This window comes from Pezoporus wallicus, unplaced genomic scaffold (genome assembly GCF_028554395.1).
Source record: "Pezoporus wallicus isolate ANWC-B61680 ecotype Strahan unplaced genomic scaffold, APGP_CSIRO_Pwel_v1 contig_8791, whole genome shotgun sequence".
Lineage (NCBI taxonomy): Eukaryota > Metazoa > Chordata > Aves > Psittaciformes > Psittacidae > Pezoporus > Pezoporus wallicus.
Window position 1 is genome coordinate 745567 of NW_026635603.1, and position 21133 is coordinate 766699.

The following is a 21133-nucleotide window of genomic DNA, read 5'->3' on the forward strand; positions in this document are numbered from 1 at the left end:
CAGATGGATTTACCTTTGCGGGCATTATTAGCAGGACCTAAGTTTATTAGGAGAAATCTTTTCTGTGCACCTTCCACTTGATAAAAAACGTATTGTGGTGAAAAAAAGCATGTGAAAAAGTATTTGCTTCCATCTACTGTGCTATTTTACACAAGCCTGCCATACGATTGTATATTGTCAATGCACTCACAGTTTATTTTCTTCCTCTGATTGCTAATGCAATAATATTTTTATGCCTGATCTAGCAGTAACTTGACACTGGAATTGAATGTCAATTTCTACTTTCCACCCCCAAAATTCTAAATTAAATGCTACTGATACCGACCCCCTGCATTCGGGCAAAAAAATGCAGCCACCAACCCACAAAGGGACATTTATAAAATAAGCCTTGCTTGTTTGAACTGCAACACTGCCATCACCGGAGTTTCAGCTGCAGGACTTAAATAAATACAAATAAACCAAAGTAATAAACACCATGTTTTATGGAGCTGCACAGAAAAGAAAAAAGAAAGGGGGAAAAAAAAGAAAGAGAAGTTCTCGTGGCAAATTTGAAAGATCAGACTTAAAAGCTGCCTCTCTCAGTCCGGAAGACTTGTGGCCCACACTACTCAATGCCGTTTGTGAAGGAGCATCAGCTGTGGGCAGCAGGGCCGCCCGCACGAGTGTCCGCACTGCCCTTCAGCACTGCAAGCAGCTGCCCTTGAGCACACAAGGAGATAGGAAACAAATCAATGCTCCAAATTCAGTCAACTCAGAAATCTCTGAGTGCAATGGGAATAATGTGTCACCTAATAACGGCCCAAGCAGTGTTAGACACGTTGAAGAAAACCTGCCTCTAGACCCAGGCTTTGTAATATGTAGTTATACGTTCACCGAGGAGCTAAATGTTTCTACAACTGATGGCATTCCACAGTGGCCATGTTATCCAAATGTCTAATGTAAAACAAATTTGTTTTTATTTGTTTTTAAAGAAATAATTCACATCTGTCCATAGACTTTAGTGCTCGAGAAGACTGAATACAACTGTAGAATCATCATCGTCAGCTGGTTGACAGCAATAAAGACAACATTCACTTTAAATAACCCTGAATTATATACAGTTGAGTAAATGTGAATTTGTTTTGCTTTAAGGTCTTCCAAAGTTGAGGCCAACATGCTGAACAAAAATATTAAACTATCTATAACCCTGTGTCAACATATGATGCTACTGGGAATGGTAAGTGAATTAATTTTCCAAGGAAAATTAATTACTTATGACTTACAGTTGTAAAAGCAAACAACGTAACTCTGGATTAGGGCACATTTAATTTCTGTTTGGAGTAGCGATTAAATTAATTTCATATAATTCATGGTATGTAATGGAAAGCAGAACAAAGATGAAATCTTAGACAATGACTGACACAGAAAAAAAAGTGTATATTTATGTTCCTGATACAAAAATAAAGGTCACAGATATTAATCACTGTCTAGCGAAACACGACTTCAGTTTCTAAAATGATTTTTTTTTCAAGACTGTTTATTAGGAAAAGTGTTATTAGCAAGATAATAATCTAAAGAGCAACAAATTCCAAAACATAAGAGAAATCTTGCATGTTGTATTGTCTTTTAGCGAAGAGACCACAGTTTTCAGTAGCATCTGCTGAATGACATATATGTCAAAAATAGGATGAGGAACAGCAACACTAGCCTAAATTCATCCCACATTCATTTAAGTTCATCTCTAAAGAAGAGAGGAAAAAATTGATCACAGACCCAATGTTTCAAACAAGTATGTACACTAACACCACACCACAACTTAAAACCAAGCATATGATTTTTATCACTTCGATTTTATAGCAAACAGATACTGAGAAAAATTAATCCATAGCTCAAGTGAACCTATGAAAGAGTTCTTACAGCATCCCACAACTTGGTATTTGTTCAAATTAAGTTAGAATAATTATGTATTTCAGTGAAAAACAGTGGGTTCTTACTTTATATATCATTAGACCCATACATACTAACAAATCATTTACAGGTTTAAAATATCATAACAATTTTAATTGCCACTTATAGTCTCCCACTGAAGGTGAAGACAAAGTTATTGCTGACTCCAGACTTTCAGATATCAACAGCTGCTGTGCTATGAACTCATGTGGAATCACTCAAAAATACAAAAATACTAGTATTTTTCCTTATGAGCCAAATGAATATACTGTTAACTCATGAAACCAAAACAACAGATGCAACAGATGACCGCTGCACAGCAAGTGGTGACTATGGAATTTCACTAACACATAATATTTACATTCATGATGTTTAAATTGACCCCCCACGCACATTCAAAGCAAGTGATTCACATCCCCAGTGCCACTTTTACCTGACTTTGGACACTGAAGAGATGCTTGAACTATGGTCAGAGTTTAATCAGTTTTATCATTATAATATTTGCATTAAAATCTGACAAGAATTCATAACACAGCATCTTAAAGATTAACTTACTCTACATAAAAGGTGAGTGTTTGAGCCTGAAACAATTTCACAGCACAAAGATCATATCGTGGATATAGATGTGGCTCAGAGTAATCTGCGGCTCTCTGGCTGATTTTTACTGTAGTATCTTAAAGACCTTTTCAAAACTGTAAAATACTTAAGTGATAAAGACATTTGAAACCTAGACGAAAGGAGATGAACAGTTTTTCAATGCTAAAATTGCGTATTTTTGCTTCAGGTTATTAAACACTTGAAACGCAAACAGGAAACCCAACAGCATCTCACACATTTCGGAAGCTGCTCTGTCAAAATACTTTTGGAAAGATAGACTTTTTCCTCTTTTCTGTTGCAGCCTTTAGACAACCAAGTGTTTCCAAAGTGACGCACAGAGACGCCGTAGCAAGCTGACTTGCAGGATCCCAGCCTCGCGATTCCCATTTTGCACCTCTGGCCACTTGGCTCCCACATCAGAACAGACTCTCAGAAGAGTTTATATCTGCCTGGCTGCATCATAACTCCGCTTGCCCGTGTTTCAGCTAGCTCTACCGAAGTACTTTTAGACAGATGCAAAAAGAACAAGGCAGCTTGCACAGAGGGTACCCTGTAACCTGGGTAATTCTGCTCAGCAGCTCCTATCTGCCACTGCTGTGGTCATATGGAGTAAACATCCTTTACACCTCTTTTCTTGTGAACAGTAACACATACAATTTTAATGCTATTAGAGCGCAAATCACAGGGAATTTGCACCAGTTCTGTTGTCATCCGGCAACAAAAAACTTCCTAACAAACTTCTGCTAAGAGAGCTGGTAATTAAGCAATCAGAAACACACTGACAAGGGAGGGCAAATCTGGCCAGCAGCTGTTTCCTATCAACACCCTTAGATCATCCCACCTCGGTATACCAACACTTCTACTGAAGCTTCCCTACTCTTGCTAAAACCTCAGCAGCTCTGTAAAACCCCACATATGCAGATACAAACTCTAATAATAAAGAGCAGCAATGCAAGAGGGGTATTATTAGCAGTAATGTCTAAAATTTACCTGTGGTTCAGGTTGCTTACAAAGGCACATCTCTGACAAGTTTTCAAATGCTGAATACAGTGCATTTTTGGTGACAGCAGTGAAAAGAGATGCAGTCCATAGGCAGCTTTGTGAGTGACATGTGCAGATGCGGTGGTGATACTGCTGTGCTCTTGCACTCTTTGTAAATACACACGCACACATTTTCCCCTCATTGCCTTAAAGGGGCAGCATTTCACCTCCCTAAGCTGGCACATTTTCTTGGAGATAAATATATACAGTGTACTAGCTAACATAATTAATAACACAACTGTTATCTCCTTTCTCTATCCCATTGTTTTGTTATAACTGGCCATGATAGACTAGCAAAAGAATATCGTGCTTTGCTGGCAGGACAGCTGATTTTGCCAGCCAGAGAACAGGTAGACACAACCCGAGAGACTCTGCCAAATTACAGGATATATAAACCATCCTTGGCAGCCAGCAAAATTGCTGCTGCAGATTAAATTACACAAATTTGCCAGAGGTGTAACTTATTTGGAAAGGAATCTTGACTTTTGCACACCTACTTCATGGGAGTGGGGATGCATCCAAAAACCACGACGAGGTGATTACCTCTCCCTGACCAAAGCTGTCTGCAAAGATTTTGCTCCCATGGATGTCAGATGGCTTGGTTCACAGGGCTTTACTTTTCAAAAGGAAAAGCACATAACTTACCCTAAAAAGGATGCTGGGCAAAACACATGTATGATTGTTGCTTGCTTTCCTCGTAGAGCTAATGCTTCACCACTACTACATGACCATTAAAGATTCGGTAAGTTCCTGGTGTTAAAAATCCTGCATTAAGCACTAACATATTCACCAGCCTACATACCCCTTTTAAAAGGATACACTTTTTCCCTACTGACAAGACACTGGGGTTTTTTGCCTGCCCTTAACAATATTTTATGGGTAAAGCCACCACATCCCATCTGTCGAAAATGTTTTTGTACACCTTAAAACTTTGAGTACTCCTTTCCCTTTTCCACAGATTTCAAAGCAAGCAACCCCTTGCAGTATGCTGCAAAATCATTCGGTGACAACAGTCTCTTTGCAGGGACTACAGGTTCATAGGAGAGGTTTAAGTTTCCTTTATTGAGGAACAGAGTTAAGAGCACTGTGAAATACTATCCCACATGTCCCTGTCTTTCAAGCCCCAGTCAGTTTGTTCAGAGACAAGATGCAATACCAAAGGAAGCCAGAATTTGGCCATATGTATGCTTATATTTACAATAATAGTGACATGTCCTTTAGTCTACGTTGTGTAGGAATTTTTTTTGGCATCAGAATAGTCAGTTTCGCTAATGATACCTTTACAGTTTCAGTACTCCAGTCCACCAGTGTATTTCCTACTATTATGGGTACACCCATAATTAACTAGTTGCCATATACTGCCAAAAAAGTGATATACATTCCTTAATAAATGGTCTGATTACTGTGAGATATATAGAACTGAGCACTGGTCTTTTTACACAACCATTTCAATTAGAGTATGGAAAACCAAGCTCACAAAACTGCAGTTTTATCACAGGAGGTTCAGTTCTCCGCCTAACTATATGTATAAATAAATTCAGTGCAGTAATACAGAAGGAATGCCAAAGCATTTTGTAGACAGACTGGTCAACCGGGTGTTGAAACCTGCAACCTACAGTTCTGAGCAGCAAACAACATTCCTGCTGAACCGAGTTTCCGCAGGAGCTACACGAATCCTGCAATATAAAGCACTGCTCACCTAATAAGACATCCCAATTTCTTAACCAGAAAAACAGAAGTCGCAAGCTCACACAAATTTGTTTTAATAAACTTAATAAAGCAAGCTCAAGTTTGAGGTTGTTTTGACAATGGCACCTCAGAGATTTAAAAAAGACGCTCTTGCACGTCGTATGTCATCATATTCTCACATCACGCATGAGTGATTCTCTTACGCTATCCAAGTAACACACCTAACTACTCATAAACCCTATGGGTCAATTAACCCCCACTCTCCAAAATAGTGAAATCAAGCTCTTAAACACTTGGTGAAAAATGTACATTTCTGACTGAAAAATCAGCCAGCTCCGATACTTTGGTGAATGTTATTAAAAGCACTCTACACGAAGGATATATAACCAAAATCAGACAGCAAGAAGAATACAAAGTCTCTTATATTTTACCATGAAAAACTGTGCATTTATTTTATGGAAAAATGAAGACAGACTTTCTTAAAGCACACAATGATTCTTTGCAATGGCCAATGTTGAGTATAAAAACTCCTGTTTACAATCACTAACTCAGATTTTGCTAGCAGCTTCCTATTTAAACACTAATATTAAAGTTTCCACTAGAAGAGAAACAATACGACATATAGTTTACACAAAATATTGGTTTAGATAGTAAAGAAATACATCTAACGCTTGCTAAGCCTTGGAATAGCTTAAATAAATCTCCCAAATTACCTTTGCTTGAGTTTCCCAAGAACATGCCGCAGTGCTAAGGACAAACCAGCTCTTCTTGAAGGAAAGGCAAGAAACAGAAATAATGCATGGCTTGTTCAACCTACAATTGTATCAGGGCGACCCAACTGTACTCTTGTACTCAGAGATACCCTTGAGGTCCCTTTGATCGCTGCGTTTCTAAAATGTTGCTAGAGTTCACCTTCCAAGTGTCTCCAAATTTGGTAACTATTAAGCATTAAATATACAGTCAGTTTGCCCCAAGCAAATAATACGCATAACAGGCTTTCAGAATAATAAAATTTATAAGTGATACTACTGTCAAAAATGACATTCAACACACCTTTCTAATACCTATCTTGTCACATAGACACCCAACTGGAGATGTTGAAAGTAGTGATGCCATGCACGTATATTGAGGGAGGAAGATGATGATTAAGGAATGCAACAAACTAAAGGGGCTGCGTGCAGTTTTAGCCATGTGCAGGAGAGGCAGGTAACATCCTTCCATCACTGCCAACCAGTTCCCCCTCATCAGCATGAGTATGATTTGGCACCAAAGCAGGGGAGGAAGGACCCAAGCAGGGATGCCCTGCGATGGCAGAAAGCATTTTACATGGCCTTCTTGAGCAAGGGAAAAACCTCCTTCCTTTCCAACAGGAACTGAGGTAAGACTTGAGTGAGCTATCTCACTATTTATTAACCAGCTGGCTGTAAGTTTTAGGTTGGTTTATATCTGTAATACCATAATTAAGACACAACTGGTCCAATTCAGAAGGAAACATAACTGATTGAAAAAGTGTTCTCTAAAGCTGCACTGACATTTAATAAAACATACCCACATCTTCTGGGGGAAAACCCCAAGCCTAAAAGGCATATCAAATTGCAGTTGGTATAATACAATGTCCTACAGGTGATAATCAAACACAAAATTGACACACTTTAGTGAGAGGAACACAGGGAGGAAAAAGGACAAGAGGGACAGAACAGGCATTTCCAAATTTCATTATTATTAGGCATTCTGATCGGGCTTTATTGAAGCTCTCCTTTGATCAGGACCTTCCAAGCATTGTGTAGAAAATGAAGCAGGAATTTGCTCAGCCATTTTTTTTCCCTGAAGGAATTGCTACTAAAGAGTATTGTTTACAGATTCTATTTATTTGACAGAATACCCGGCCACATCTGGAATCAAGTATCCTCCCACTTCAGAGGTTAAAGCCTAAGTATTCTTTTGGGATGTTAATTTTCCAAACGTGTTAAAGAGTGAAGATGTTACCATGTCTAAAAATGCATCATGGAGGTTTTTGTGCTCCAAAACTTATAAAGACCACGACAAGGAAGTTGCTTTCTCAAGATCAGATACGGTGCCCCATTTTTTATGTTATTTATGACTCATCAAAAATTCTGATCCTTCAAAACAAGCTACGTATTTTGTTCTTAGGCTACAAGTGAGTTTGAGCCCCAGCTAGCTCTTTCCCTAGAGGTTACTGTTTTTTTTAGCATTCAGGGCTTTTGCATATAAGATGAACAGCAAAAAACCAACCAAACTCAACATACCCCATTAGCATTATTTCTCCTTTCTCTGCCTTATAATATGGATTCGGGTTTTGACTTTTAAGAAGTTTGTTAATTTAATTCTCCTTTCACTTGAGGCTATTTATCTTTGAGAGGGACTAGCAGACAGAGTGTTTATGCTAATGCTGTTTTCCTCTCCTATGAAAAGCTGGGGTTTTATTTGAGGGGAATGAATTCTTTTTTTCTTCTTTAGGCATCTTTTTTAACTTTCCATTCATTTTCTTTGCTCTGGAATTCAATTCCCTAACCGCAATCTTTGTGAAGCAGCTTTGTTCTCAGCTCTTATCTACATCTTCCGAGATCGTTACAACTGTTGTGGTAATTCATCAGCCAAAGTTCAGTTTGCAGTTTCCTAAAGTCTTGGGCCACTAACTGCTTCTTCCCCGATAGGAATTTAGCTTTGAACTGGCATGGGGAGGTGGCAAGGCAAACGTATTCTGTATCAGACAGAGCCTGTGCATCATCTTCTTGTACAACTACAGAAGAAATCATAGTAATATGGCCTGAAGGTGATAAATTAATTTTGGCTAGGTTCCTGTCTGGGAGGAAAGAACAATTTTCCTAATGAGATAAAGATGAAGGAAGACAAGGACCTTCAGGCAACTGGAATTTAGTCTGAGAGAGGCCCTAATAAATCAGATTGTGCTTCTCTTTAAGGAAGTACCTGTTAGGAGATCCGGGGCCTGTTTATTTTAGTCTGACAAACCTGATTTTCTTGGTAGCGCACAAACTCAGTCTGAACTTGAAATGAGAATAAAAGCAGGTGGTCAAGTACAAGTTTCAGGGGTTTATTTTGGTCATCTAAAATAATTAAACACAAATTCCAACTGATGAGGCACAATTTAGAGAGATGTCCTGCTATCTGGAAACCCGTATTTCCATACCTAAAGTATCCATATGATCAGATTCGCTAGGTGAACTTGCACTAGAAAAATTAGAAAGCAGCAATAGTCTCACAAATATGCATGTGAAGTACCAAGAGGCCAGATGGGAGGAATCCAAAATCCCATGGAAGCAGCAGCTACAGAAGATGCAGCCCCATCGCAGAGTACTCCTGGGGAAGCCCACACACACTCCACAGTCATTGAGAAAGCTCATATTGCGAGCAGCAAATTTAACACACACACACAACCATTTGACTTTCCTTTAGCACTACTGATAGCAGTAGCAGCTCCTGGCCAAGGGGGTCACTCAGCTGAACATACAATGTTCCCATGCCACAGTTCCGTAAGAAAAGCTACAGCCTTCAGACGGGCAAGTTCTGCTTCACCAGTATAGTTAATCTCTGAGGAAAAGACTCCCAGAAGAGACAGAAAAATTAATGTCTCTGCCATTGCCTTTCAAGTAGAGTAGACCGGGCCCTCTGGGTATCTTAAACTGATGGAAAGTCCATCGAAACTCAGGCTGCTGTGAAAACACTAGCCCCAGCTCCACTCCTCCCGAAGCCATGCATTGCCACCCTTCCTTTAGGCCAACACAAGACATCATATAGCCATTACCAGCACCAGAATAGACTGGGGCACTTGGGCAGGAGAAGAAAAAAAGCAGGACCACCCCTTCAGGGAGCTCGTGCTTTGATCAACATGCAGTGAATATGCAACCATTCCTCAAGGAATCACCATACTTATTGTGCTATAAGGCTTCCACAGTCACTGCCAGCAGCACACAGTCCCGGTCTGCCTCTGCCTAAAGAGGCAGAGATTGAGCGCAGGACTAATCTCTCTCTGTCCTTCAGGAGAAATCCTGGATTTGTCAGATTCTTAAATATAGATTTCAGGGTGTTTAAGGAATAGGTTTATAGTTACAGTGGGCTAAGAAAGCAACCACCTTTGTGAAAAGCCTGGTACATCTTTCATCTAGACTACACATTACATATTTTAACCCAGAAATTAATCAAAAACGCTATAGCAAGCAACTTAGATTATAAATGAAAATGTAATAAAACATTTCAAATTGTCTAGGATAGTATAAAATTCTGTACCTGATATTCTCCTTACCTGAGGGATTATATCAGTTATTATTGGAATAGGTTTTAAAAAATTTTGTTTAAAAAAAACACCTTTTCCTCAATGTGTTGAGATTGTTTTTTTGTGTTAAATACTTTCTTCCTTAAAGCAAGGGCCAACAAGTATTTGTACCATTTTCCATTCTTTTTATCGCTGCTATTGCTACAAATAAAAGCAGTGGGTCTCCACAAGCGAGGAAACCAGCTATGTTTCACAGTGAAGCCCCTCTTTTTGCCAGATGACCACCCCCTGATTTATAGCTGCCATCATTAAAGCACGAAATCTGGACGCATACATTAAACATACAGTATTTGAGCCCTTCAATCTAATTTTCCTCAAAAGCTATGCAACATTCATACTGAAAGATTAATTATATAGGTTAGTTATACCGCTAAGCTTTTCAGTTAGCAAGCAACATGGGTACATTTTATAGTCTGTGGCAACAGAAGTAGGTCTTGCAAAAGTAGTTCTGAGCACTGCCTTAACCAACTAAAATGCAGACCTGGGTTCTTTCAAATAAAACAGGGTATATATACACTTCTTTGAAATTTTTCATAGGACCTTTCTGTAGCAGTAAAGGATTCTAGGCTAAGAACTGCGTTCTATCCACTTCTAATTCTCGTGCGCTATCCCAAAAGCACAGATCCAGACGGTTCCATGCTTTCTATTCTGAATTCTGCTCCAGCCTCTCAAATTTACTTAATTACTTACATTCTATAGATTCGAATGCAAAGACAAAACACCATGCTGAATTTTTCCTTTTTTTTTTACTTCTCTATCTGGGGCTTAAGCACATGCACAAATGCTTTCCTGAATCAATGCCAATAAGCCTTAAAATGACTTATGTACCACTTCCCAACACCATTCACTTTGTAAAGACACTTTGAAGGCAGGAGCTACTTCTCAGAAATAACCTACAAAAAAATGTATGAGTGGTCAAACAATTTCCAATTCAGCTTCAGTAAATGAAAATCTTCAAACCAGATGCTTTTTTACATACTTCTAAGAAGGAATGCACCTAATAGTACAAATTAATGGCTTCTAAATGGAGGATCGATATCTCATTGTATTTTACACAAAGAGCTAAAACCCCATTGCTGTAACAATACAAAAAAAAGAGAAAGCTTTACAGATCAGGTTACCTGTCTTATTTGATGTTTTTAATAGACTATACGTCTGGCTACAGCTATTTCAGTCTCAATCACAATCGTTAAGAGCAGAGATTAAAAAGAGAGGCAGTTTATGTCTTCTAGTATTTACTACCATTCTATCAACTCCACAAATGTCTTTTTAAAGGACACGTAACTAGTTGACAATTATAAAGCAGCATCTTAGTGTTGCTCTGTATCATGATAGATTACTTAAGATTAAATAATACGTATTATCTTACCTGATACATTCCAACTCCTATGTGTTTGGGCTCAATTTTCACTAGTTCAGCTAATGGGTCTTGGACACGTCTAGCTATGGAAACTGAAAAATAGAAGTAGAAAACAACTATGGGTTTTACCTGAAAAATCAGAATCATGTGATTGCTTTAGCTTTTTTTAAAGTCTTCTACACATTTCATGTCTTATTTTCCCTTTTAATTGAATAATTCAAGCAAAGATCTAAGGAGATTGCAAACTGTAATTCTGACATTTAAAAAAGTGTTTTCAGGGCACAGAGATAATAAATAGACTGTGTACACTAAATATTTCCTTTGTATCCTTCTAAAAGTACATGGAACATCTAAAATTAAACTCGGAAATATCCCTGAACCTTAACTCACAGATCTGTAGAAAAAAATAAACATCTTGAAAAAGAATGGAGTAACTGGTCACAGACTTGCTTATCTGATACAGCATTTCATCAAGGTATGTATTATATACTTATAGATATTTATCTAATTCAAGGATAAAATTCAGTGTTCACTTGGAAAACGGTTCTTAGAGTTTACCAAACTGGGTACCAAAACACATCAATTTGCTATCATTGCTAGAACCATGTCTAAAAAAATATAAAAGCCATTTCTAACATTTCTGGTGCCATTAAAAGCACATGGAAAGAACACTTGGTCTTCCAAATCCAAATGTTGAATCAATACTGCATTTTTTAAGCTTATATTTATTAAGAAATCCTTTAATTACTGTAATCTCATAAAAAAAAAACAAACCCAACCTTACTTGCAAATGTCAGTTCTCAGCCTTGGTTTAATTCTGCAGATATGGGGCTGCATTCAGTATATGCAACTGTGCTCCCTCCCACATGTATTAAACTAGAGGAGTTCTACTCTACCACTATTACATTTATTAGCTTTTTTCTCCTGACTAAAGATAAAACAGGTAAGCTGGCTTAGCAGCTCTTAGAACACTCATTCCATCTAGTGAAGTAAACACCGATGAAGAACAGGAGTGCCTGGAGGTACTTCTCAAAAAGGACCAAATGTCTTTCAAGCAAAGAAACAAAACCAAACAAAAACCCCACCCAAAAAAAACCCAAATCCACACAAAACCAAAGCCCAAACCCACAAGGCAAAAAACCCCACAAAAATCAGCAATAAAAAATATTAAAAAAAACCTAAAACAACAACAACAAAACAACAAAAAACCAAAGCCAGGCCTTGTTGCAAAGGCTGCTTTTCTTACCATGTGCACTTGTGCAAGGGTAAGAGAAATGGGGTGGGACAGAAGAAAGCTGTGATCCTCTATAAGCTATCTATCTCCACCATCAGCCCCACAGCTGGCATCAGTCACTTCAAGAAATATTTCCTAACATTTATTTTACATTTCATTTCCTTTTTAAGCTGATCAAGAGAGGGTTAGAGGAACAACAGACAGGAGTCAGGAGTGATTATAGATAGATATGTATATATGCACGGTGGTTTGGTCAACAATACATAATGTTCAAGTAGGAAAATTGGAAGTATCTCCAGTAGTCAATAGGTGATTTTACACGTTCACATGTATAAAAGTCATGAGCATGATTGTGATTATATTTTATATATATGATATAAATATAATATAAATTAAATATATATATTTATATAAATATAAATACCTAAGCATGTTTACAGAATCAGTGTTGCTTAGGTTGGACAGACCATTTGAGGACACCATCTTGTCTAACATCCCAGCTGAAACAGGGTCTGCTAGGGTTGCCCAGGATCACAAAGAGCTGGGTTTTGAGTACCTCCATGGACAGAGACTCTACAACCTGCCCAAGCAATCCACTCCAGTGTTTCACCATCCGGATGGTGAGTGTTTTGTTGTGTTTAGATGGAATTCGCTATGCTCCAAACTACACTGATTGCCTCTTGCCCTGAAAGTGGGCACGACTGAGAATACTAAGCCTCTCTCTTCTTCATTCCTCCCATGCCATATTCATACACATTCATGAGATCCCCCTGAGCAGCCTCTTCTCTAGTCTGAACTCACAGTTCTCCTGACTTCTTGTACCAAATGTGCTCCAGGATCATCCTTGATGATCTTTTCCAACCTGGTTGATTCTATGATTTATCAGCTCTGCAGGCTCCCCACATCACAACTACACAGTTCATCGATGAATTGCAGCATTAGAGATTTCAATTCTGAAGATTTGCATTGCTAAATGCACAGTTAACATGAAGTTCACCGCTCGGTCATGCAAGGCTTTTCATATCCTTTATTATCCATTTCAACATATGCTGACAATGGCAGTTTGGTAGCTAGGCTCAGAAAGCCCTGCGCTGGTGACACCTGATACGGCTGCTTCTCTGATAGAGAAGTTCTCAATTCAAAGGCAATCACATATGCCTTCTTGTCAAGAAAGAAAAGATCACAAAAGGCTAACCAGTGTAAGTACACTGGTTATCAGTTACATGAGTATAGCTTACTGCAGAAATGCTTTCCTGTAACAGTACTTCATATTAATTACATTGAAATACTAGTGGTACCTATCACCCCTCACTTTACAAACAAAAGTGGAACAGAACACCAATGAAAGTATTTATCCAAACCAGAAGACATTTAAAGCAATGCATTGAATGCTTTTATGTCTATGTATAGATTCTATACTTGTCTTTCAGCAAGCTTTCTTTAACTCAGTTTCTTCTAGCTCCACTTAATGGCAAAACACATTTCAAAAGTTCCATCTCAGATAAGCTGAAAGCAAACGTCTCTCCCTGTCCACATCTCCTTTTATTACATCTTTTAAAAATAGGCAACTACACAGATAGGTTGATACAGGAATTTTCCAAGCAAAACCTTCTCTTGGGAACCTTCAATTAAAAAGTAAAATTTAGACTCTTCTTGTCATAATAGCTAGGTTGTCAATGCCGTCATATCCCTAGGAGGCTTCCAGCGGAGGCGTAGGACCCGATCCAGCAAAGCACTTCAGCACAGATGCATGTCGGTTTTCCCACCAGAACCAGCAAAACTATTCCCATACATAACGTTATATAGACATTTAAGTGCTTTCCTGGATCAGGCCTAATAGTTACACTATCAAAGCGCAAAGATCAGCTAACAGTCCGTTATACAATTTAAGGGATGCGGCTCCTACAGCGAATACCAGCAGGACAGCTGACGTGCAGAATTCCCACTAAAGCTGCAATTTTACTCCAGAACTTTTAATATTCAAAATTAGAGAGCACAATAAGGAAAAGGCAAAAGTTGTCCATATTCTGTCTAGGCACGAATTCAGCCGAGATCAACATTTCTGTGTCTTGTCCAGGCAAACCCACTTTTTCTTTGTTACAGTACTAGCACAATGCAATACATAGATCTTTTCTAGGGGGCAATGAGGCTTTGCTCTGGTGATTTGGTCCATGTGGCTGGACTTTCACAATACAGCAGAATATCGCTCTGCTCGTACCAAGAGGGCGCTGCGGAAGTGCAAGGTATGCTACCATGGACCAGAGACAGTAAAACCTGATGGTCTTACATTTTCCCCCTTAAAAATTAGATCAATACATTTCAGAAGTTCTTTTCCTTATACGAAACTATTTTACACTGATACAGGTATTGCTTAAAACTACCTGTTTATATGCTTAAAGTACATTTCAGGAATGGCTAGAAACCATGCATTTTTAGAAGACTAACAATGAAACCAGTAACACATTTGCACTTCTAGTTATTAAGGCATGCATCACTTTTGCTCAAGCAAATAGAAAACAAATTACATGATGGCATGCAGGGCAAAGACAGAAAAAAACTCAAAAGTAACCAGCAGGGCCAAACATGAAATGCTTGAGATGTCACTCTTAAAACACGGTATCTAAGTAAAACATGAAAAATCTCCCCACTCTATTCAATATTAAACAGGGTATTGCGATCAGGATGACATGACCCTCTTAGAATATCGCAAGAATTCCACACTGGATAGATGCAAAGCTTCAAGTTGTCAATTAAGAAGAAAACATTATTGTAATACTTGGAATGACAGTAACACATTGTGCTGCCATGCACTAAATCCATGTAAAATTTTAAAGCTTGGGGGGACAGGATGGCCTAGGTGGTCTTCTGACTTTAATGCAGACGAACTTCTCCTCCAAATGCAATGAGAAATGAAGGTTACAGAAAGCATATTTCCTGAAATCCTGCCTTGTCATTAGGCCAGTTTCTGCCATTTTGTAAGAGAGGAGATTTCACTGTTTGGTAGCCTCAGTTCACTCCATACTTTGGTTATTTGACAGGACAAGCCCGCCAGATAGGTAAGTACATTTGCCTGTCAGCAATGAAGTGCAATGACAGCATGGTAGGCAAAGAGCCTCCGTAAGAATTGTCTGATCTTCATAAAAAATAAGGAATTACATTAATGTTTTGTTCCATCATGGCTAATGAGCAGATGTGCCCTCATGAACTTGCAAACATACTTAACTACCTGGCTACTCCTGTCTTAAAAAGATCAAATCTCTCTTAATTCCAAACTGACAAATTTAAGACTATTTTCCCCACACATACATGTCACACAACTTTGGTTTTACTAGTACTTTCTATCACAAGTGATATCATTTTTCACAGGGGTTAAAAAGGAGAGTCTCCACTCTGCAACACTGATAATAGCTTTCAGGCTAAATCTTTTCAGACAGAAGATGGAGAAAACTGCTTGCTCTCAACAGTGAAGGGCAAAACCAATATAGCATGCTACCATTTATTTCTCTAGATGGTATATATACAAGGCTCACGTCAGCTGCCAGCCCTAAAAACCCCAGAATTAGTGCTAACTTCTTAATTAGGCTACCTGCCTCCCTTCGGTAACGGAATAAAACTGAAGCATCACCATGGCCCAAATCAGACATGCACACTCTAAAGGGCAGTTAGAAATCTTGTCAACCACATAACTAATGCGTTTTATAAATAGTTTCAAGTATTGTGCCTGCCTCAGGGGCAGCCTGCCAACTTCTGCGTTCAGACAATCACATATTAAATGGTTCCCCTTTTGCATTCCTCTGTGTAAGAGCCACACCATGAAGCAAAAGCCTAATGGTTGTAGATAGGGAAAGAGTGAAAATGAACATACAGGGCTCTGCCAAACGCAGCATGAGAGACTACCAGGAATGATTATGGGTGGAAAAAGGAAAAAAATCTCAATTTCTTTCAGTTACAGTAGCATTCAAATGCTGCTTCGCACTGCAAGCAGAAAAATGGGTTTCGGCCAGAAGTCCTAGACGATGGCATTCCTTCCTTTAAACACTCCGGTCTTTACATAAGGATAAAAACATGTGCCAGTCAATAACTGACAGCTTAGCCACTTCATATGAGTGGGAGCATTTGTTTGTGTTTTGAGACAATGTGAAGCTTCCAGATGTGAAGGCAGTGGATAGCTTTACAAATAACTATATGGCAACCACAAACTATTAGGCTGTGATTAGTTCAACCTCAATTTTGTCATAAATGAGAACATTCGGTATTTTTATTATAAACCCTCAGCATCTCCTTCTTGCTGAGACATGCTGCTATAGCATCCAAGTAACTCATCCCCCTACTATTTTAAACGAACCTTTGCAACTTAAAAGTTTGGGTTGAAACTTCCGTGTCAATGAAATAAAGAAGGAACATATTAAGGTAATCAGAGACTCACAAATTCATATGTAATTACTATCAATATATCATACCAGGCTAGATATGGAAACATTACAACCTATTTAAATCCTTTTATAAAGCCTATTATTGTGCTCAAGATCAATTACCCTCCACAAGTATCTGCAATAATGTTTACTCAGTGATCGATTGTTCAGGTTTCCTGAGTCCTGGAAGCTTTCTATCCTGTTGACCTGAATTTCACCCTCCTTGCAAAGGATACAGTGAAACGTACAGTAGTCTTTTCATTAAGCATTCTTTCTCAGTAGGTCAGGATTTGTGACAGAGTTTTGAATACTCATATATCTTCTTGGTGGGTTTAAAGTATGCAATTTATTTTAAGCAACTGCTCAACAGCTGCATTTCATCCAAAATTCTTCTGTGGCAAGTGAGCAGGTTTTTGTTTTAAAAAGGTTACATTTTAGTTTACTTTTAACTCCATAAAACTGATAATCTGTTATTTGCCTAAGATTAATGAAATAATGAGTGACAATGCTCTATTTATTTACTACAAAATCTTTAGAAGAGATGGCTGGAATACAAAAAGGAACTAAGAAATACATTTAAGGAGAAACCTAACTAACAAGTGAGCATTACAAGGCAGCTTTAAGTCACTTTTTTTTCTAGGAACACTCTCAAAACCATTTTTATAAGTATTAATAATTTCTGTCCCACAGGATAGTAGCAGGGAGTTTTTATCCCAGGTGAGACAGGAGACATCTAATAGTTTAATTGAAGCCTGATGTGATTTTTCTGTTACAAAAATGAGTTAAATGATGGTGTAAGTTCAGAAAATAACTAATTAAATAAATAAAATCTTTCCCCATCTGTTCAGCCTAAAAGGTACATATCATCAGTATGGTTTTCATGTTCAGACCACTGGTACTGGTTTTAACTGCATCACCGTGCCACTGATTACTGATGCTACTAAACGTAAGAAAATTACTTGAAGTTCTGTACTTACAAGGGTTATTCATTTATATCAACAACAGAAATTAAGCTCTACAAATGACCAGAATGTCCTTTCTTAAGCCTATAGTAGGAAAAGCAGCTTTGGCGAATAACGCATATTGCTGTATTAAAAGCAAACCAAAACTCAAGTTGAAGAGCATCCTTGTACTCTTTTTTTTCCTCTGACTCCAAGCTTCAAAGGAGCAACAAAACCTTCTAAGGAAAATACACAAACACACGATAGCACAGAGTTACATCCAGAGGGAGGGAGGAAAATCGCTTTTGTAACTCTTTAATGCTAAGGGAAACTGGCTTTATCAGAGCAGGGACTATTGCTGTGCTTCTGGAGACTGGTTTTAGACAGAACTGGTGGGGTATTTTCAGTTTGTTCTGAAGTGTAGAAAATGATGCTCTGTAAATAAAAGGCATGTCCATCTGCTGAACTCAGATACATCTGGGATATAAGAAACAGGTATATGAAAGGAAAGCAAACTGAAAGTCACATCTTTCCACAAAGCATGCAAAGAAGTGTAATCACACACAGGTGCGCAGAGAATAATGCTCAGTTCAGACACACACACACACACTACTCTCTTAGCATAGTGCAAGCATACAAAACAGCCAGACAAAAGGAGAACATAATCTCCTGTTCTAATTCTGTAACAAGGCAGAAGACTAAGAGAATGTAAATGGGTCTTGATCTTGCAGTTCACAATAATCAAACTCCTCTACTCCAGCCTACTACTAAACTCCACTGCTTCAGAGGAAATACAGTGCTGATGAGCAGGATGTTAATAATTATACACCACTTCTCACACATGGCCACAAAGTTTGTAAAGATCAGAAAATGTTAGATTCTTGTCCAGCACAGTAAGAAAGTGAAGATGACAAACACCTCCATCACCTGTGTAATAACCCATGTCACTGGTTTTGGGAAATTCAAGCCTGTTTTTCCCTCTCAAAATCCTGATGCAGGCACACATGTCCATGTACAGCTGTGGGAGTCCCAGGCATTTTCAGGCTATCTGCACTTAAAGACTGGGGTTTTTAGTTATCCATAGATACCCTATAAACTCTGTTTAAACTATAGAGCCTGGCCCACACCTTGAAATGAGCTTCTGCTCATTAGTAGGAACTGGGTCCTATGGGGAGAGGAGAAACAAGCCTCTCTTTACCTATTACTGCTGTTCATCCATTCCATTTCTAACCATTGCATCTTTTCCTTTCCAACTTATTCTCAAATCCTAGAGAACGCAGCAGATGAAAGATGGGATAAAAGTTCATTTTGTACTACTGTAATTGCACACAACCAGATAAACAGGTGGCAAAGTGTTTTAGTGCATAAGAATTCAGCACTTGCTTTCCTTTCTTCTAACTCTTTCTGGAAACTTGTGGTGGAACTTGCACCAATGCTCTAGGATTAGCTGGAGAAGAAAGCTTCTGCTTAAGAGAGCAGTGCGAATGGTTTAACCATAGGACTTCTGTCCAATAAAGTTTCTGCAAAATGACCTTCTCTCCTCAGTAGCCAAGGGGGAATAGTGCTCTTTTAAGAAGATGAAGAAATTAGCTCGAGTAGACATCAAGGCACTATGTCCCACACATCTAATCATCGAATTGGTTTACTTTCCTTAAGATAAAGTCAAAAGAAATTACATTTTTTCTTGTCTCTACCTTCTACTTGCTGGCCAGAATGACAGCTCTGAACTGTACATCTCTAACAGCACCCTCAGGAGCAGAACCCTGTAGCACAACAGTCTCAAAGTCCTAACAAGCCCCCAAAGCCTATAAGGCTTTCTTTGGCCTGGAAAAGTGCAAGTGGTGTGCTGAACTTTGAGTGTTCAATAATGCAATGCGTTCTGCCCTGTGGAGAGGAGACAAGCAGATGGGATTTGACAATGCTAAGGCAAGCTGTGCTGTGTGACCTTTTGCTCTCTCAGATCCTTCTTTATCCTCAGAAATCACCCTTTAGAAGCAACACAGTTTCTATACTGAATCATACCTGCGCGTGCAGTACCACACACATGCTTGGCCATTTAGTATTCCAAATCCTTGCAAAAAAGTAACTTTAAGGAATATTTTATCTACATTTGTTGCTTCCTTAACTGGGCAACACAACTATGAGGTAGGTCTTGTCAGAGAACCCCAGGCTTTTCATGTCTGAAAGGAAAATGGGCATTTCTTGGAGGTGCTGCATTAGAAAAGGCCAAGTATCCTGCTCTTGTTTCAGCAGCTGAACACAGAGCTGCAGATTAAAAACCAGACACTTATGATTGCATTAAGGTGTGGAAATAAATTGGAGAGGCTTAGCGAGAGACCTCCTCGAACAAGTAATTACACAAATGTGATGTCTGAAAAGACATAAACCCCTTTCCCACCTTAGCCTGTGTTTAAGGGATTCTACATATTCAGGTTTGTCTGCATTTTTATAAATCAGCTCACTGAAGCACATTGTTTTTAAACAGTGAAAGAGATTGCTTATTTGTTAGAGCAGTCATCTCAAAATGAAAGGTAATTCATCAATTTAATGAAATGAAGGCATTTCTCATTTAATATAACCGAGTGTATATTGAAACCAGGGTAAAATCCCAGCATGAATACAGCCTCATAGCAGTTCTCTGCCATCAGGCCACTGTTTCACCAGAATTCAGCAGTTCCCCCTGGTTCTTGGAGTTATTAAGTGACATTCACTTCATCATGGTATCCACTTCCAGAAGCGGAGAAGCAGCACAACTAAAACAATCCGATGTGAGCACACGCCAAACAATCAGTGCATCCTTTATTCTGCTTGTACTAAGGACAACAACTAAACCACCACTAGCTGACCGTGCCTTAGAAAGTTTCCAGGCATCCAGGAAGGACATAAACCCCAAATTTCTGTGTCAGTCCTTCAGCATGAGTCACATGTGCTTACACTTTCTATATACTTCACCCATCCCTCCACAGTCTTCCCATTTAGCCTAGCTAACCTTGCTCAAGCCAGCAAGCATTTGCAACAGCAAAGAACTGCAGAAGTGGAAAAGCATTACCTTGAGAGAAAAAACAAAGTGCTGCAGTGTCTATGCACTGACACCTGCACAGACTCATTTTATTTCTCACCTTAGAAGCCTAATTTTTATCAGGAATACAGGTTCTACACAACAGAATAAGCCCTCAGGCAAAACTATATAGGACAGGGTGGAGGTACAACAAATAAGGTATCAGCCTTTGGGAAACCATTTAATTCCAGAGTTCACAGGCCCAGTGACAACAACCAAAACTAAGTCAACACTAATCATCACGGAGTTCATCCATTTAAAGGAGGAATGCTTGTCACCACTGAGTTTAGCTTTTCTTCTTTTACCCATGCAAAGAACATTTACATCAATACAGTCTTCTCAACCACTCTGATAATGAAAGACAACTAATGACAGGGAGAATCACTGGCAAACTTGCAAGGCAAAGTATTGTGCTCAGTGAACTGTTACTTACAACTACTTCAAAAGGGAACTTGCATCCGGGCCTTCCATTAAAAAAGAGGCAGAAGCAAGTCTCAACCACAGAGACCACAAAGTAATCCAGAAGATCTTATGGATGAGTTACCTTGAAAAACTCCTACTTA

The 21133-nt window shown here is 38.8% G+C and overlaps 1 protein-coding gene across 1 annotated transcript in view; it reads right to left on the reverse strand.

Moving 5' to 3' along the window:
- The window catches only part of SRBD1 (S1 RNA binding domain 1), a 125370-nt gene that overhangs the window by 41235 nt on the left and 63002 nt on the right, over positions 1-21133 (reverse strand). The window contains exon 18 of the mRNA XM_057396971.1: positions 10935-11017. Within this exon, the coding sequence (XP_057252954.1) occupies positions 10935-11017 (83 nt within the window). The remainder of the gene's footprint in view (positions 1-10934; positions 11018-21133) is intronic.